Genomic DNA, 15,000 nt, shown 5'->3' with positions numbered 1-15,000 from the left:
AACATTCGTCATTACTCGACAGAGAGAGAGAGAGAGAGAGAGAGAGAGAGAGAGAGAGAGAGAATTTCTTAGTGTACAGGATGAATAAACGAAGAAATAATAGTTCAAGTGGTACTTCAAGAATGAGAGACTGAGTACTCACCGTGAAAGAAAAATTTCCTACTCATGTGGAATTCGTGGATAACGGGAATTTTACGAGAATGACCGCCATCTGACTCGTAAAACTCAATGTGCTTGGCACTGGAATTTGTTCAGTTGTCTGGTTAAAGAGGTTCTGGCTTCATTTCAAAAGTTTGAGATGACAGCGAGAAGTTCTGTAACGATAAAGAACCTACGATGATTCGTTTTCATTATCATTACAAACTATTCCATCGAAAAGAAGAATGTTCCGAAAGCAATGCTGCAAGACGCGTAAAGATCAACTGATTCTTCTTGATAAAAATGTTTTGAGTTAGAAGTTGTGAGCAGACCGCAAGTCAATGCTATTGGTTTATAACTTGTACAAATATTTCATCATATTAACAGGAAGCGGTTTCTATGATGTTCATGAGAGACAAACGTTGCAAATAATCTTAGGGTCACTCATCGATTAACGGACATGAATTTTACAGAGCTAAAGAAAAACGAAATAACTGCCTTAAAACGCTTCTATCACATACGTATGTAACGCTGACTTTTAATATGCCTTTCCTCGAGTAATTTCTCCCTAAGTTTACTTATGTTTTACAAGGGCAACGACGAGAGCTAATCCAGCAAAGTCCTGAGATTTGGCACTATCGCTTTCCAGCACCTTGCAGTACCCAAATTTCGTGAACTCCTGACGACATGGATGTACTTGCCCCAACTCTAGATGTCGTTGCAAGAGTTGTCTAAAGCACAGGGGGTGGAGAGTACCTATCCCAAAATCTGTGTACTATACACTAATTCCATTCTCATGGGGAAGGCCAATTGATTTTTTTCTTTGCTAATATAGAGACTGACATTATGTATGTATATATATGTGTGTACACACATATATACGTATATATACATATATATATGTATATACATACATATACTATATATTTTTTACAATATATAATTTCAGAGTGGATCTTGTCCTCACCGGGATGAAATTTTCTTGAAAGCTTTATTGCCACGAAAATATCAATATTTTAAAAAAAGAAATATAAATTTAGCGAAAAATCATCATCGTCGTGTCCTTTTCTCTCGTCGTCAGAATATATATATATATATATATATATATATATATATATATATATATATATATATATATATATATATATATATAAATATATATATATATATATTCTGACGATGAGAGAAACGAATATGGCGATGTATTTCGCTAAATTTATATTTCTTTCTGTATTAAATTTTTTATATTTTCGTGGCAATACAGTTTTATTGAAAATTTCATATTATCTGCTATGAGAAAGAATAATTGTCGCCTAGTACCGGAATGTCTTCGTGTTTACCCTGAAGACGTTTTAGAATCCTTCCGTCTCCAGCTCCTGAAAGGACGAGAGAGATGCCAATTGCATATGCGTATAATGCCAAAACACTGAATCCAAGACCTCCAGTGGCCATCTCCGGGATCCTCCAAGTCGTCTTGAAGACTTCAGAGACAGCATTTGAGCAAAGAAGGCGAGGAGTATGGTTAAAACGGACTAGATGAAGAAGATAGACTAAAAGTGATTTTCCAGAGGGAAAAGTACCTCAGTCTATCTGCAATTGTTTACTATGAAAATATGGCTTACTTTGCGGAGCAGTATGGGGTAAAGGTTCTTGCCTTCTGCGATTCTGGATTTATTCCGCAGGTCTACAGTTGTACTGTCACTTATGGACTCAAGTTCTTCATTCGAAATAAGGAAGAAAATAATCAAGAAGAGATGAAGACAGTTTCGTGAAGGAACTGAAGAATTTATACGAAATAAAAGGTAGAGGAATTGAGAGTAGATTTTGGATGCCCAAAATTACCACTTGAACCAGTTCTTCGCTCTAAACAAGAAAGAAAATGAACAAAGAAAAGAGAGGACGAAGAAAAAAGTATTAATAAAAGAGGGGACTTTGTTTGTCCGTCCGCACTTTTTCTGTCCGCCCCAGATCTTAACAAATTGAAATGTTGATCATCCACCTCCAATCATCAAACATACCAAATTGCAGTCCTCAAACCTCAGTAGTTTTTATTTTATTTAAGGTTAAATTTAGTCATAATCGTGCGTCTGGCACGGCATAAACACAGGTCACCAAGGCATGTTGAGAGTTTTATGGGCAATTTACTAGAGTTTCATACAGCATTATACGCTGTACAGAAAACTCATTTGAGCCGAAGAAACTTCGGCGCATTTTTTACTTGTTCTTACAAGTAATCAGTATATTGTGATCTTTCAAGACCACTTTTACGATGAGTAATCAAGAAAGCAGCCTTGTTCAAGTTAAGATCCTTCGACGCGTAACCAATACGGTCTTTTAAAACTACGTCAACAGAGTTATTCTAAACGTTGAAACGTCACGTGTTTGTCGCAAAATGAACTGCCATTTGGTTATCTCAAGATGGCGTCAAGTTACTGCTGAACAAAGGGATGGTTAAAGATGACACTAAAAGGTATGATGCTATGTAATGCAAGGCTCGATAACAGGTTTCAAGGGTCAAATAAAGTTACTTAGCGATTAATGCTTGTATCGTAACTGACAATTACATTCATAGAACAAAATGACCAACTCGATTACTCTGCTTCAAACTCGCTATACTCTAAGAAAAGTACAATAGTGACCACTAAGCCAGTTTCACCAAAAATGCTCCAAGAAAATCAGTTTCCTTCGCTTCCAAGATCGATCTTAGCGATGGCAAGAGCTGACTCAGTCAGACGACATGGGCGCTTAAAAGTCCATTGGGTTATCATCGCAATGAAGAGACTCCAACCAAGTGTTTTTTTAATCAGCAATTATCCACAGGAACTCTATTCCATACAAGCGAATTTCTGCTTCAACATTCTGTCCACAAAAGAGACGTAATAAACTAAGATCTAAATCCCAAATAAACAGTTATCTATTGAAGAACACATTATCGGTTCCCTAAACATTCAATGACGTTTGGATCGTTTTTCAACTTGTTTCAGGTCTTCTTAAAGCGCGCAAAACCTATATAGTTCTAGATAAGGTACGAATGACAGAAAGACAGAAAAATTGCCATTTGTTCTTTAGTGAATATCCCTCATACTCATGCATGAGTAATTTACTGCTATTTTCGCTTACTCGGGGAGTAAACTACTTTGTTATCGTTGTTGTTCTTGTTTTTGTTTTTGTTGAGGGAGTAGGAAAGGTCTATGAAATGGAATAGGCTAAAAAGGCCTGAAAAAGGTGTTTTGCGTTGAGTTAAATAGAAGAAGTTTAGGACAGGATGGTTATGATTTATTTATTAGAATGAAAATGTAAAATAAATAAATAATGTGCATGTTAAACAGTACAGAAAAATTATTTCTAATAAAATATAGCATGTTTATTGTTTATTTTAATTTTCGTTGGCGAAACAAGGCTTTATTTGACCATAGATTTTAACACTTTTTAATTTACGTTAAACGTTAGGAATATAATGTTTACAACTTATTCGCGAGGGGAAAATCTTGCACATGTTCAAAGTAAGCTGGAGGTCGGCTCACGCCTTGTTTCATTAGTTTTCGCTTTTTTCATGAAACTCCTGGAAAAAAAAAAGACCTTTCCTATCACCAATGCAGACGGGATCCGTCACTCAAGCGCCCAAGGCAGAGAGATCCTTTACCTCCTTCACCCAGTTTCCTCCCTCTGGCAGAATGCAGACTGGAAGTGTCACGTATGCTCGAAATAGCTGTTGCTCTCTCTCCCTCTCTCTCTCTCTCTCTCTCTCACACACACACAGAAAAGTACGGAAGGTAGAGATCCTTCCTTTCTATTTTCATCTTTTTTTCCCCACTGAAGATAGGCAGGGTCTGTCACCCATGTACTGGAGGTAGGGGTCTGTATCCCCCCCACCCCCCCAACTTCCCAAGTCTCCACACACCCACCCACAGCCCCACACAGACGCGCAAGAGAGGCAGAAGTCTTTACTTCCTTTCCCTCATGTATGTAGGATTCTTTCCGTGAATATGGGTGAAATCCTTCTGACGAGCACTGGAATAAACTACTGCTTCTGTCTATCATTTGCCTCGACACGGCTGCATTCACAATGCAAGCGTTCTTAACATGTGCAATGTGCATGAGGGTGACACAGTACATCTGCGCACAAGTGTGTTCGCGGTCACGTATTTACGCTAGAGAAAGAGAGCAGAGCGTTTTCATTTCCTCCAAGCTATCTGAAGGATACTGCCTCGTGGCAAAGAGAGGTTTCCTTCTGTCAAGGTTCCTGCGCTCGAGAGAGAGAGAGAGAGAGAGAGAGAGAGAGAGAGAGAATTTTTACTGTTATATGTCTGATTAAATGATTGCAGGTCTTCTAGCGTTAAACCACCATGTAATTTACCAGAATGATCCTACCATTGAGAGAGAGAGAGAGAGAGAGAGAGAGAGAGAGAGAGAGAGAGAGAGAGAGAGAGATATTCCGTCCTTTAATCCTTGCCAGGCAGATCCTAGCAGCATTCCCAGCTGCTCTTCTTTAGCTCAACGCACTTGAGAGACCGGTCTGCTGGACGAAGGAAATTTACCTACAAAGAAAAACAAAAATATGGCCACAGAAACCGATCTTGATGTAGGTACTATTCTGAATGGCATACTTCCTCTTTCCACTCATTTCGACGATGCAAAATATTGCAAGTACGCATAAGGTCACTACAGTTTGTAGACAAGGAGAGAGAGAGAGAGAGAGAGAGAGAGAGAGAGAGAGAGAGAGAGGGGGGGGGGAGCACAACGATATCTTTAGAAATTCATTACACTGTACCTTAATTTTGAAAATAACAGCAGGCCCCATGACTCCAAATATGGGATGCTAAGGACGAACTCTTTATAGCTTTTAACTTTAACCCGCCACGCCCCCATTCTCCACCCACGTAACCGGAGTACTTGCATCTTTTCAGTAAAACAATTTCCTGCCATATTCTTTGGTTAGTTGATACGACAAAGAATGTAACATCATAAAGAGCCGTCTTTTCTCTCAACATGCTAATACAGACTGGCCATCTACGGAGCTTACGATTAGGATTGTATTTTGGGAGAACTAAACGATCACTCCAACTATCCACGCGGCTATTTCTTCAATGCTTGAAACAAGAGCATAGGTGGCATCAGAAGGGCGAAATCTTATCTGGGTATGAATTCTCTTTTTTTCGCACGTTCCTAGACAGAGAGAGAGAGAGAGAGAGAGAGAGAGAGAGAGAGTACAAGTAACACCTCTTCCCTCTACAATGACCAACCCCCATTCGCAACGCCCCCTCTGTTACAGCCCCGGCAAGGGACGGGCCCTCCTCGGCTTCCACTACGACGACTAGCATGTTATCGATCACAGGGGGGGCTGGAACCTCCCTTCTCCAGGCCCTCACTCACCCTCCTCCTCCCCCCCCTCCCCTTCTGTGCGTTCTTACTTCCCCTGGTCTTCCACTCCCTCCCGTTCTTCCCCATCCATTGCGCGCGCATGCATAACTCAAGTTGTTTTCAGCAGTTGTAGCGTGTGAGGTGGCGGGGAAGCGTGCTTCGTTCTCCCAGGGCTTCTTCCAACGAGAGGTTCTCCACCACCAATTCCCCCACACCCTCTTCCTTTCTCTCATCCTCTCGGACCGTCGTGTCACGAGCCGAAAGACCTTCTAAAGGATTCGACCCTTGTCAAGCACATCCCAACTCCTCTCCCAACACCGTTCCTTTCCGTGCGACGCCAGATGATGGAAAGTCCTTAAAAAAAAAAAAAAGGTTCGTAAGGACTTCGCTGCGAGAGTCGCCCCTCCGGATTCATACTTATTTCCTTCTGTGAAAAGTGACGTCTTCGCTCAAAAATGTTCGCTTCGGGAGAGGTTTCTGCACTGACAGAAGTTCAAGAAAAGGGAAAAAGTTACGAAACAGTGCATCAATGATATACACTGCAAAATGTAAATAAACAACAGCAATCTGACTGGAAAGACTCCATGCAGTGGCCTGAAGGAATGCTGTCTGCAGTAAAAACCCACGAGACTTTGTCTATTGAAGTGAGGGCTCTTTCTTGTGAAGTGAGGGGAAACTATTAAGTTTGACAGACATGACATCCTTCCCCTCGTGAAGTTACAAAACGTGAAGGATACGAGGTGAAATGTTCACTGGAAGGAGTTGGCGAGTGATATGAAGAGACGTATTCCGCATTCTTCAAAGTGTCTATGACGAATAACATCTCAGCGGCAAAAGTAATTTCATTAAACAAGTGTTGAACGTGATATGAAAAGACCAGGTGATGCTTTCTATGACAGTGAATGAGAATCTTACAGTCGTTGGGATGATGGTGCTCCTTGCATAGAAGATCTAAGGGGCGGCGTATTTACTTTTATTACATGCACCGGGAAACTGTCATTTCGCGAGTATTAAAGAAGAGCTGCACACTTTACGAGCATGCAGTGAATAAGCATAGAAAGGAGAAGGCAAAATAGCATAATCTCACTGTGATAATGTAAAGTAAAATAATAACCAAAGTTCCCCCTTTGATGGTCAAAGAAAACCACAATATTTCCCCTTTGTTACATCGCTTCAACGAATACATAATAACCCATTGTGATAAGAGAATGAATGCCCTTTCTTATTCTTTTCAAACGAGGAGGTCGTACAGCTCCACAAAAAGGCCTTAGACATCATCATAACCGGTAACAGACAAGACGTGTGAAAGCATGATCCATAACTGACAAGGTCACTGACACGAAGCAGGACCCCCAGAAAGGTATGTGAGAAGTGAGACATGAGTGCATGGCCTCAAAACCTCATAATTATTGATTGAGTGAGGAATAATCTTAGGGTCAATGCAAATGATTTTCTTCAACAAAGTCAGTGAGAACATAAATGCCGGATACCACCTGTCTTGGAAATTAGCAGAAATCTAAGAATATAACCAGTGTGTGTGTGTGTGTGTATCGTATTGGTGTGAATAAAAGTAACTAAGAATAAAAGTAGTGGATAATAATGTCAGTAACGTTGGAAAAAAACGCATAAAACAAAAGTGTCGAGATAACCTTTTAGGGATTTGAACTCTTCAAAAATTAATTTCTAAATTTTGTGCAAGTGCCACTGTAGGACCACATGGTCATATACCTTGGTGTTTAGGTCCCTCTCGAGTGAAGGAGCCACTTGGCTCAAATCCCCAAAGAAAGGAACGAAGTGAGAAAGACTTTGAGTTTTCCGTGATAGTATCATTCGGGAGATCCGTCTCCATCCCGGACTTCTTCTTGTTCTTCCTCTCGAAATGGAAGAGTGTGGCAGCGGCAACGGGGGAGGCAGCGGAGGCGGAGGCGGTGGTGGTGGCACTGAGGGTTCGCGTGCCACCCGGGACGACGACAGCGAGGGTAGTGCCACGGGCGGCACCGGCCATGCCGAGGCGGAGTCAGTCCGCCGCCGGCGTAGGGTAGTCTCTAGGGCCAGATTGACGCTCTCCGCAGGTAGGTCGTGGCATGTGTGACACAAAGTAATGAGTGACATCTGACCAGACATTTTCAACTCTCTTTCAATTCGCTGTGATGTTTTTCATTTCGTGCTTCTTCCATGACACAAGTCAAGTCCGGTGGCACTTCAGTCGGTCTGTGATTAGTAGTTGTCCATTTTCAGCCTCCATCCTGGTTTCGCTCGCATTCTTTCTCTTGGATCTTACATCTCAGGACTTCTCTTTGCCTCTTCGCAGTTCAATAAAAGAAAAAAGAAAAAGAAATTCTTGTGGAGTTAGATGAATGCTAAAAATAGCTATCTTTTACCATTTATATGTCATCATTCGGTAGCCTATCAGGTATCAGTGCAGTGTTTGAATAAAACGGAAAAGTGAACGATTTCGAAATGAAAAGTGACGGGCGATTTCAATGGAGGCCCCTTTCCATTGGCTAACAGGTCAATTTAACATCATTCACTTGTGAACAATGACACGTGCCATACAAACAAACAAACAAACGAATTCATGTTTACGTCAGTGTCGTCACAGAATTTAATAAATGTCAGCCAAGCCAATTTTTGCCATAAATGATTTTGTTAATTCAATAGCTGCCATCCGAAACAAACAAGCAAATGGCCCAGTATTTAGGACCACCAGTTTTTGTAACGAAAACCAACTCCTCTATACAGAAAACCACATGGCGGATTTATTATTACTTTAACAGAAAATGAAATTTACATAAGATTAAATTGGGAGATTTTATAAACGCTACTGCTACTTGAAACCCCGTTCTCTTATTCCCTCTCTCTCCCTCCCTCCTTAAATGTAGCTGGTAGTGCATTCGTATAATGAGAGGATTTCTTACTGCAAAGTTTTGGCGTTTTGAGCTCTTCCAAGTATACGTCTACGTATCTACAATTACCCTAGTGATTAATTACGAGTCATTATAAAAACGTTTAGCGTGAAATCTAATCTCTTAACCGTATTCTCTGAAAGTCAGAACATGAGTGTGTGTTACAAACTAAACTAAATGGAAAGCTGCAAGCTTTTAAAACACAGTACGTCACCGTTGTGTTACTAGTGAGTGGTTAACAAGCGTAGCTTCCACTTTTGAACTAAATGCATTTAAAACATTTGCAAGCAAATATTAATACAAATGGTAATACAAATGATAACAACAGTAATTTGTTTTCATCATATTTCAGAAGAGCTAAAATTTGGCAATTTAAGGTACGTACTTGCGTTTCCTTTCGAGAACTGCAAAAGACTCAATTCAACGTCTTTAGGGCAGTGTAGGATCCCGTGTTAAACACGAAGGATACTATTGAGTGTGCCGCCAAACTTTTAAAAGTTGTTGCCTCGTCGGAAGTTGAGCTATAGCAAGAAAGCTTGAAATATTCTACAAATAAAGGTAAAAACTTCACTTGTTCTTGAGCTACTATATCGGTATCATGTAATAAAATGATTCTCTCCTCTCTCTCTCTCTCTCTCTCTCTATCTCTCTTCTCCATCCTCTTCTCTCTCTCTCTCTCTCTCCCCCCCCCCTCTCTCTCTCTCGTCGTCTCTCTCTCCTCAAGTCTCTTCTTCTCTCTCTCTCTCTAAGTCTGACAAATTAATTTTCTGCAGCCCCTTTCAATCTACACTTCAAAAGCCACCATCCTTTCAATGGATCAGTAGGAGGTGAGGCAGTGAGAAATGAGGCAGAGTTCTAGAGAAACCAAGACTTGATAGAAAGTCAATGAAGTGGAATGCTCTCCTGTGTTAACCTTTAACTTTAGGTTTTATATATTTAAAATAAAACTTAGTACTGTCTGTAAACCTTACTTAACATAAAAAAGAGAGAATAACACCATTTCATACTTGTTCTACTTCTGCTAGAACATTAGAGTTCTTAACTGGATATCAATAATATCCTGAGGTTTATTTATCAATTGTTAGAAATGGAAGTGGTGCCTTCCTTTCTATGCAATCATGTTGAATATAATTTGCACTACTGATAACATGGAAATCTTCCATAACATATGATTTTGGCAAGGAACTGCCATCAACACTTGCAGAGTTCTTATACCTCCAGAGTCTGTGCATATTAATCATTGGGAGGGATTCAGCCTTCATATTACACACTGTAACACGCCCGGAGACGAAGGTCTTGAACCCTTTTATTGGAGAAGTGAGGGGCAATCATTCGGGCAGCGTGATGGATGCTGGTGCCTCCAACGTTCTTTTCTGGTGATGGGCTAATACTAATTTAGTCCTTGACCTTTCTCCTAATATTCTTTTGAATTATTTGTCAATTGTGGCTTTATAGACAGAATTTATTTTATTATCTTTATTTACCTTTTTATAATATATGAAGCCTTTTGGCTTTCTCCATTAGAAAGTTGAAGATACAACAACTGCACAACAATAATAACAACATGGGCTGGACTCCTCAGCACATCCAACTCCCGCAATTGACTCTTGATCATAATATTTTCCAATCTCTGAAATTAACATATATAAACCTTTGAAATTTCACGTTTTATATTAATTATTTTCCGTAAATGTACATTACGTAGTAATTATTTAGTAGAACAGCCTTTATTCTCTGACTCTCTCCTCACCAAAAATGTTGATACGATCATGAACCCATAAGATTAATGAAGCCTTGAAGATAGCAGTTGTCCCTAATACTAAGTTACATATACGTAGTTCCCAATCCACTGAAATAAGACCATTTATTCCCAAATTATTCGTAAACAGACCTCTAATTATTCGTTAATTCTCCACACGAAAATTCAGACTCAAAGGCTGGTTCTAAGTGGGGTGGTGGTGGGGTTGCGAGGACGTCTCCTAATAAATTTGAAATTTGCAATACTACAAATTTTAACCTTGCCAATCACAAACGACCAAAATAAGACGAAGGAAAGTGACGGAACAGTTAAAAAAAAATACTTGAAGGTTTGTAACTCCTCCCTCCAGGAGAAGAGGTTTTAGAGGTACCACAAAATTAGATGGTCCGAAGTTCCCCCCTTTTTTGTTATATACTAAACTGTTGTCACGTAATCAGAATTGAATAAGCACCGACAATAGAAAACGACAATTAATTTATCATAACAATATTGTGACGTAAGCATCTGCTACAAAGATAATGAATAACATTGTGTGTATATATATAAATAAATAAATATATATAAAAATATATAATGTGCGTGTGTACATGTATGTATGTATATATATATAATATATATATAATATATATATATATATATATATATATAATATATATCTCTCTCTCTCTCTCTCTCTCTGTGTATGCGTGTGTTTAAGCAGTCTGAATGATGTGTGTGCCTTATGTGTGTGCATGAAGTTTGCAAAATGTCTGCGTAGATAAAAAAAAAGGGATAAAAATCACAAAAGAATCTTTCAGTCACCTCTATCGATTTTTCCCCTTTGCACCTGGAGGATTTCTAGGAAACTGCAACCGCGTATGCTTGCAACCTATGCAGAGGTCTATATATAGGACTATATACAGGTCCATACAGATTCCCCATATTGGCTTGATGCATAGTGAACGTTTCCATTGGCGAGTGACACGGCACTTTATCATTCTGTTTGTGTGGGACGGAGAATTGGTGTTGTGGTGGTCTCGCGTTCTGATTTCACACAGAGAGAGAGAGAGAGAGAGAGAGAGAGAGAGAGAGAGGGGGGGGGGGGGTAGGGTTGCACGATGTAATGGTTCTTTTACCTTTCTGTCTCTACAGAGAGAAAAAGAGACTGAAGAATGTTTTGACAAAATGTTCTGAATATCTGCAGTATGGCAAGCAAAGTCCTAAGGTGACGATGAATTTATAATTGAGAGTGTAATATAAACTTGAAAAAAAAAATCAGTACAGTTACAAGTGAACATTCTTCAACAATAATTATTCATTAATATTACGATAACAGGGAAAGGATGATGAAATAGAATGATAAAAGAACATAAAAATTAAAAAGCATTCGTGCCTTTTTTTTCGTGACTGGTCCAACGGTCAGAGCGGAGAGCGAGTGTACATTTGCGATAGCTCGTGCAAGAACCCTGCTTTCTTAATCAACACAATCATATCAACAATGGCACCCTTTTATATTACAGTACTTGACAACACACACAAGCTCTGCGCTCTGCTTGCTTCCAGTCAATATCAACATTTTTCGATGTCCCTGAAATTGCTTGCTGGCTCGCCTTATTTTCTGCTTGCCTTCTCTCCTGGTACAGACAGTCTGGCGACAGTTACAATGCCTTAATAAACACGGCTTCTTTGTTTACACTTCAGATGTCACAGTCATTTGGGGAGAGAGAGAGAGAGAGAGAGAGAGGAGAGAGAGAGAGAGAGAGAGAGAGAGCTAAGAATAACCATAAGAGACAACTTAAGTTATGATTGTTCATGATAAATGTTGCAATAGCGTAACTATATACATTCGAATCATACAGATAACCAGATGGATAATAACCATTCCTCGGTTAAGAATATGTCATTAGATTTCTTGGCATTCTTTGTCGTACTGTTCAGAACATTCGAACAGAAGCTGTGCTTCGTGCCTCAAGAAGTGTAATTTCCTCTCTCTCTCTCTCTCTCTCTCTCTCTCTCTCTCTCTCTCTCTCTCTCTCTCAAAATACTTACCTCGAATGTGTAAACGCTAAATTTATAGACAGTTAGTTTCCAGACATTCTAAAATAAGTGTAATAATATTATCAGAGACAGAGTCCTATCTTCTACTCACGAGTGCATGCATGAGAAATTGACTTGATTTCCAAAGGCTATCTACCCTCAAAAGGGCCGGATTTTTCCGGATGTGTGCACAAACCATGACTCAGCAATGAGGCGCGTGCGCGCACACACACACACACACACACACATAGAGAGAGAGAGAGAGAGAGAGATCTATGCTGTACAAAAAGAGCCTTCAAGCTGGCAACTTAATGCCTCTTTTCATCTCGGCTGTAGCATTGGTTCCAGGCATCCAAAGCTTTCAGCACACCGACACGAGATCTTACGTTGCTATTTTTTCAATTTATTGATCTATTTACAATCGTTCGCATTACGAATTCTTTGCTCCTCCCAGCGTCCACGTGGTGTGACCTCATTCCTGGACTACAATAAATTGATGATTTCCAGTTGGTTTATCAGAAATAAATTTCATGTTGCTTCTTTTCTGAGACTTTGTTTCGGATGCTAGTTTTTTTTTTTTTTTTTTTTTTTTTTTAGGGGGGGGGGAAAGGGGGATCCTTTTCTTATATTTTTTAAATTCTACTACTCCCTGAAGACAGGATAGTTCCATGCCAACTGGAAAGGCTTAATCAAAGATGAATCCCGTGTAGCAAAAACTTCCATGCCCGTATACATAAATATATATTAATGATAAAGCTATTATTTTTGTAAGATTTTACTTTGAAATTTGTAAAGGTAATTGTGTCCTGAAGAGGAGAGAGAGAGAGAGAGAGAGATAGAGAGAGAGAGAGAGAGAGAGAAGAGGGAGTCAGAGAAGAGAGTCAAAGAGAAAAACTATTTGCAAACCCCATCAGACCCTTCTTTCCAGGTAAATCCGATGGAACTGGAAATCTGACTTCCTCGACTGGCTTGTGCCTAGCTGGAAATTAAACAACGAAAAAAGGAGTGGGGTAAGGAATCGTGCTTCATGCCCTACCAAGGGATGGACCCGCCTTCTAGAAAATAAAATAGGGAAAACGAAACCAGGAGAATATTTCCTAGGCATGGGATTTAAGGCCCTATTATTGCCCACTGGCGGTCAGGCCTGTCACTATATCTTACAAGGCAGAGTGTGGTGCAATGATTACTTTCTGAGTTTGATATGTGTGTTTGACAGGAGGACTTTACAGTATATTTCTATGCTATACACAAACTATATATTTGTATATATACATTATACTCTCTCTCTCTCTCTCTCCTCTCTCTCTCTCTCTATCTCTCTTCTCTCCTCTCTCCTCTCTCTCTCTATATATATATATATATATATATATCTATCATATATATATATATATATATATATATATATATATCCTTAAATCCACGGTGGAGTGAAACTGGGACTTTTACAGCGGATTTACGGATATTCTCAAGTACGTGTTCCTTCGTGTTACATTCGATATATAGCTACACACATACACGCACACATATGCACATGTGAGTGAGAGACTATACTCTGTTTTTTTCCATCTGTCCATCCGCCTGTGGTGTTTGCGCATGGTAACACGGCATCCTGGGCTTTAAATAATTACGCTATGTGTAAGTTTTAGGTAAATAAAACGATATCTGTGTGTACATTTGCACTGAAAAGTGTTTTAATAATCTTCTGTAAGCGAATTACACCGTTAATATTCGAAATAGGATATTGTTATTATTGTTGAATGCAAGCTGCCTTTTCGGGGTGGCGAATGGAACAGGCAGACGTACTGGCGGGAAAATTGTTTCTCTCGCTGTTCACAAAGGCAAGATGTCAACTGTATTAGACCACACCTAATCTGCTACTAAGCTACGTGTTACTTCATTACACGTAAGTATATCAGTTCATACTTTTAATTTTTATAAAGTGCGTTTTAGCCAGATACGATATAGTGTAACTTGGTTTAGCATCTGGTTAATGGAATTTGCGTCTGGCTGTTCCATTCACCCCCCCGAAAAGGCAGCTTGCATTCAACAATAATAACAATACCATATTTCGAATATTAACGGTGTAATTAGCAAACACTTTTCAGCTTCAAATGTACACCCAGATATCATATCCTTTTATTTGCCTAAAACTTAAACATAGCGTAACTAGTTAAAGCCCGGGACGCAGTGTTACCATGAGCAAACACCACAGTCGGATAGACGGAAAAAAACAGAGCTTAATAGTTACTGATGTGCCGAGGAAGTAATCTGCCGTTACAGAATGTGAAGTCCCTGAAGGAACTAAAGGAGGAAGCCAAAGAGGAGAGCATCCTCCAAACAGCAAAGGTCGACGTGACGAGTGAGGGGACCGCAAGGAAAACTGCCACAAGAGTAGCGGGAGGAAAATGGGGATACGCATTAAGAAAGAGGCCTGTTATGATAAGGGTGGTGGGGTAGCGGCCCCTGGGGGATGGGGCACACGAAAAAGGGGGGTGGAGGACTTGATTAATAAGAGAGAGGCTTCTCTTCTTTGCTTACCCACTGAACATGGAATTTCGTACTTCGGGAAGAGAGATGGGAGTTCTATATTTGCAGCGCCATCTTTCTTCTGCAGGCGATAGGCCTAACTCCCAGATATTTCAAAAAATTCTAAGAGCTCTCGAGTCTTTTCAACATGGCTTACGTGGATAGGCTTAAAATTTGGGGAAATGACTGAAGGCCGGAAGATTCTGTTTACTTGAAGATGCCTAAGCTGGAAGCGGTATGCGTCAACCTTTCGCTTTCATTATATATTCAATTTGAATCTACTGCAACACTTTT

At 39.8% G+C, this 15,000-nt stretch overlaps 1 protein-coding gene and 1 long non-coding RNA gene across 14 annotated transcripts in view; one reads left to right on the top strand and one right to left on the bottom strand.

Annotated features, from left to right (window-relative positions):
- Positions 1–15,000, bottom strand: part of LOC135219805 (uncharacterized) — a 1,047,642-nt gene that overhangs the window by 61,447 nt on the left and 971,195 nt on the right. The window lies entirely within an intron of this gene.
- The window catches only part of LOC135219802 (anoctamin-8-like), a 495,835-nt gene that overhangs the window by 86,994 nt on the left and 393,841 nt on the right, over positions 1–15,000 (top strand). For 8 of the 13 annotated variants that reach the window (XM_064256880.1, XM_064256879.1, XM_064256878.1 and 5 more), the window contains exon 1: positions 5,628–7,571. The exons of 3 other annotated variants lie outside the window; for them this stretch is intronic. In XM_064256880.1, the coding sequence (XP_064112950.1) occupies positions 7,379–7,571 (193 nt within the window). In that variant the 5' untranslated portion in view covers positions 5,628–7,378. Of the gene's footprint in view, positions 1–5,627; positions 7,572–8,758; positions 8,783–8,840; positions 8,964–15,000 lie in introns of those variants that run through there. 2 more of the 13 variants (XM_064256884.1, XM_064256885.1) reach the window with 2 other exon arrangements.

This window comes from Macrobrachium nipponense, chromosome 1 (assembly GCF_015104395.2).
Source record: "Macrobrachium nipponense isolate FS-2020 chromosome 1, ASM1510439v2, whole genome shotgun sequence".
In the NCBI taxonomy this organism is placed as follows: domain Eukaryota; kingdom Metazoa; phylum Arthropoda; class Malacostraca; order Decapoda; family Palaemonidae; genus Macrobrachium; species Macrobrachium nipponense.
Note: the sequence above shows the minus strand (reverse complement) of the source record. Positions and strands in the feature narration are given on the sequence as shown.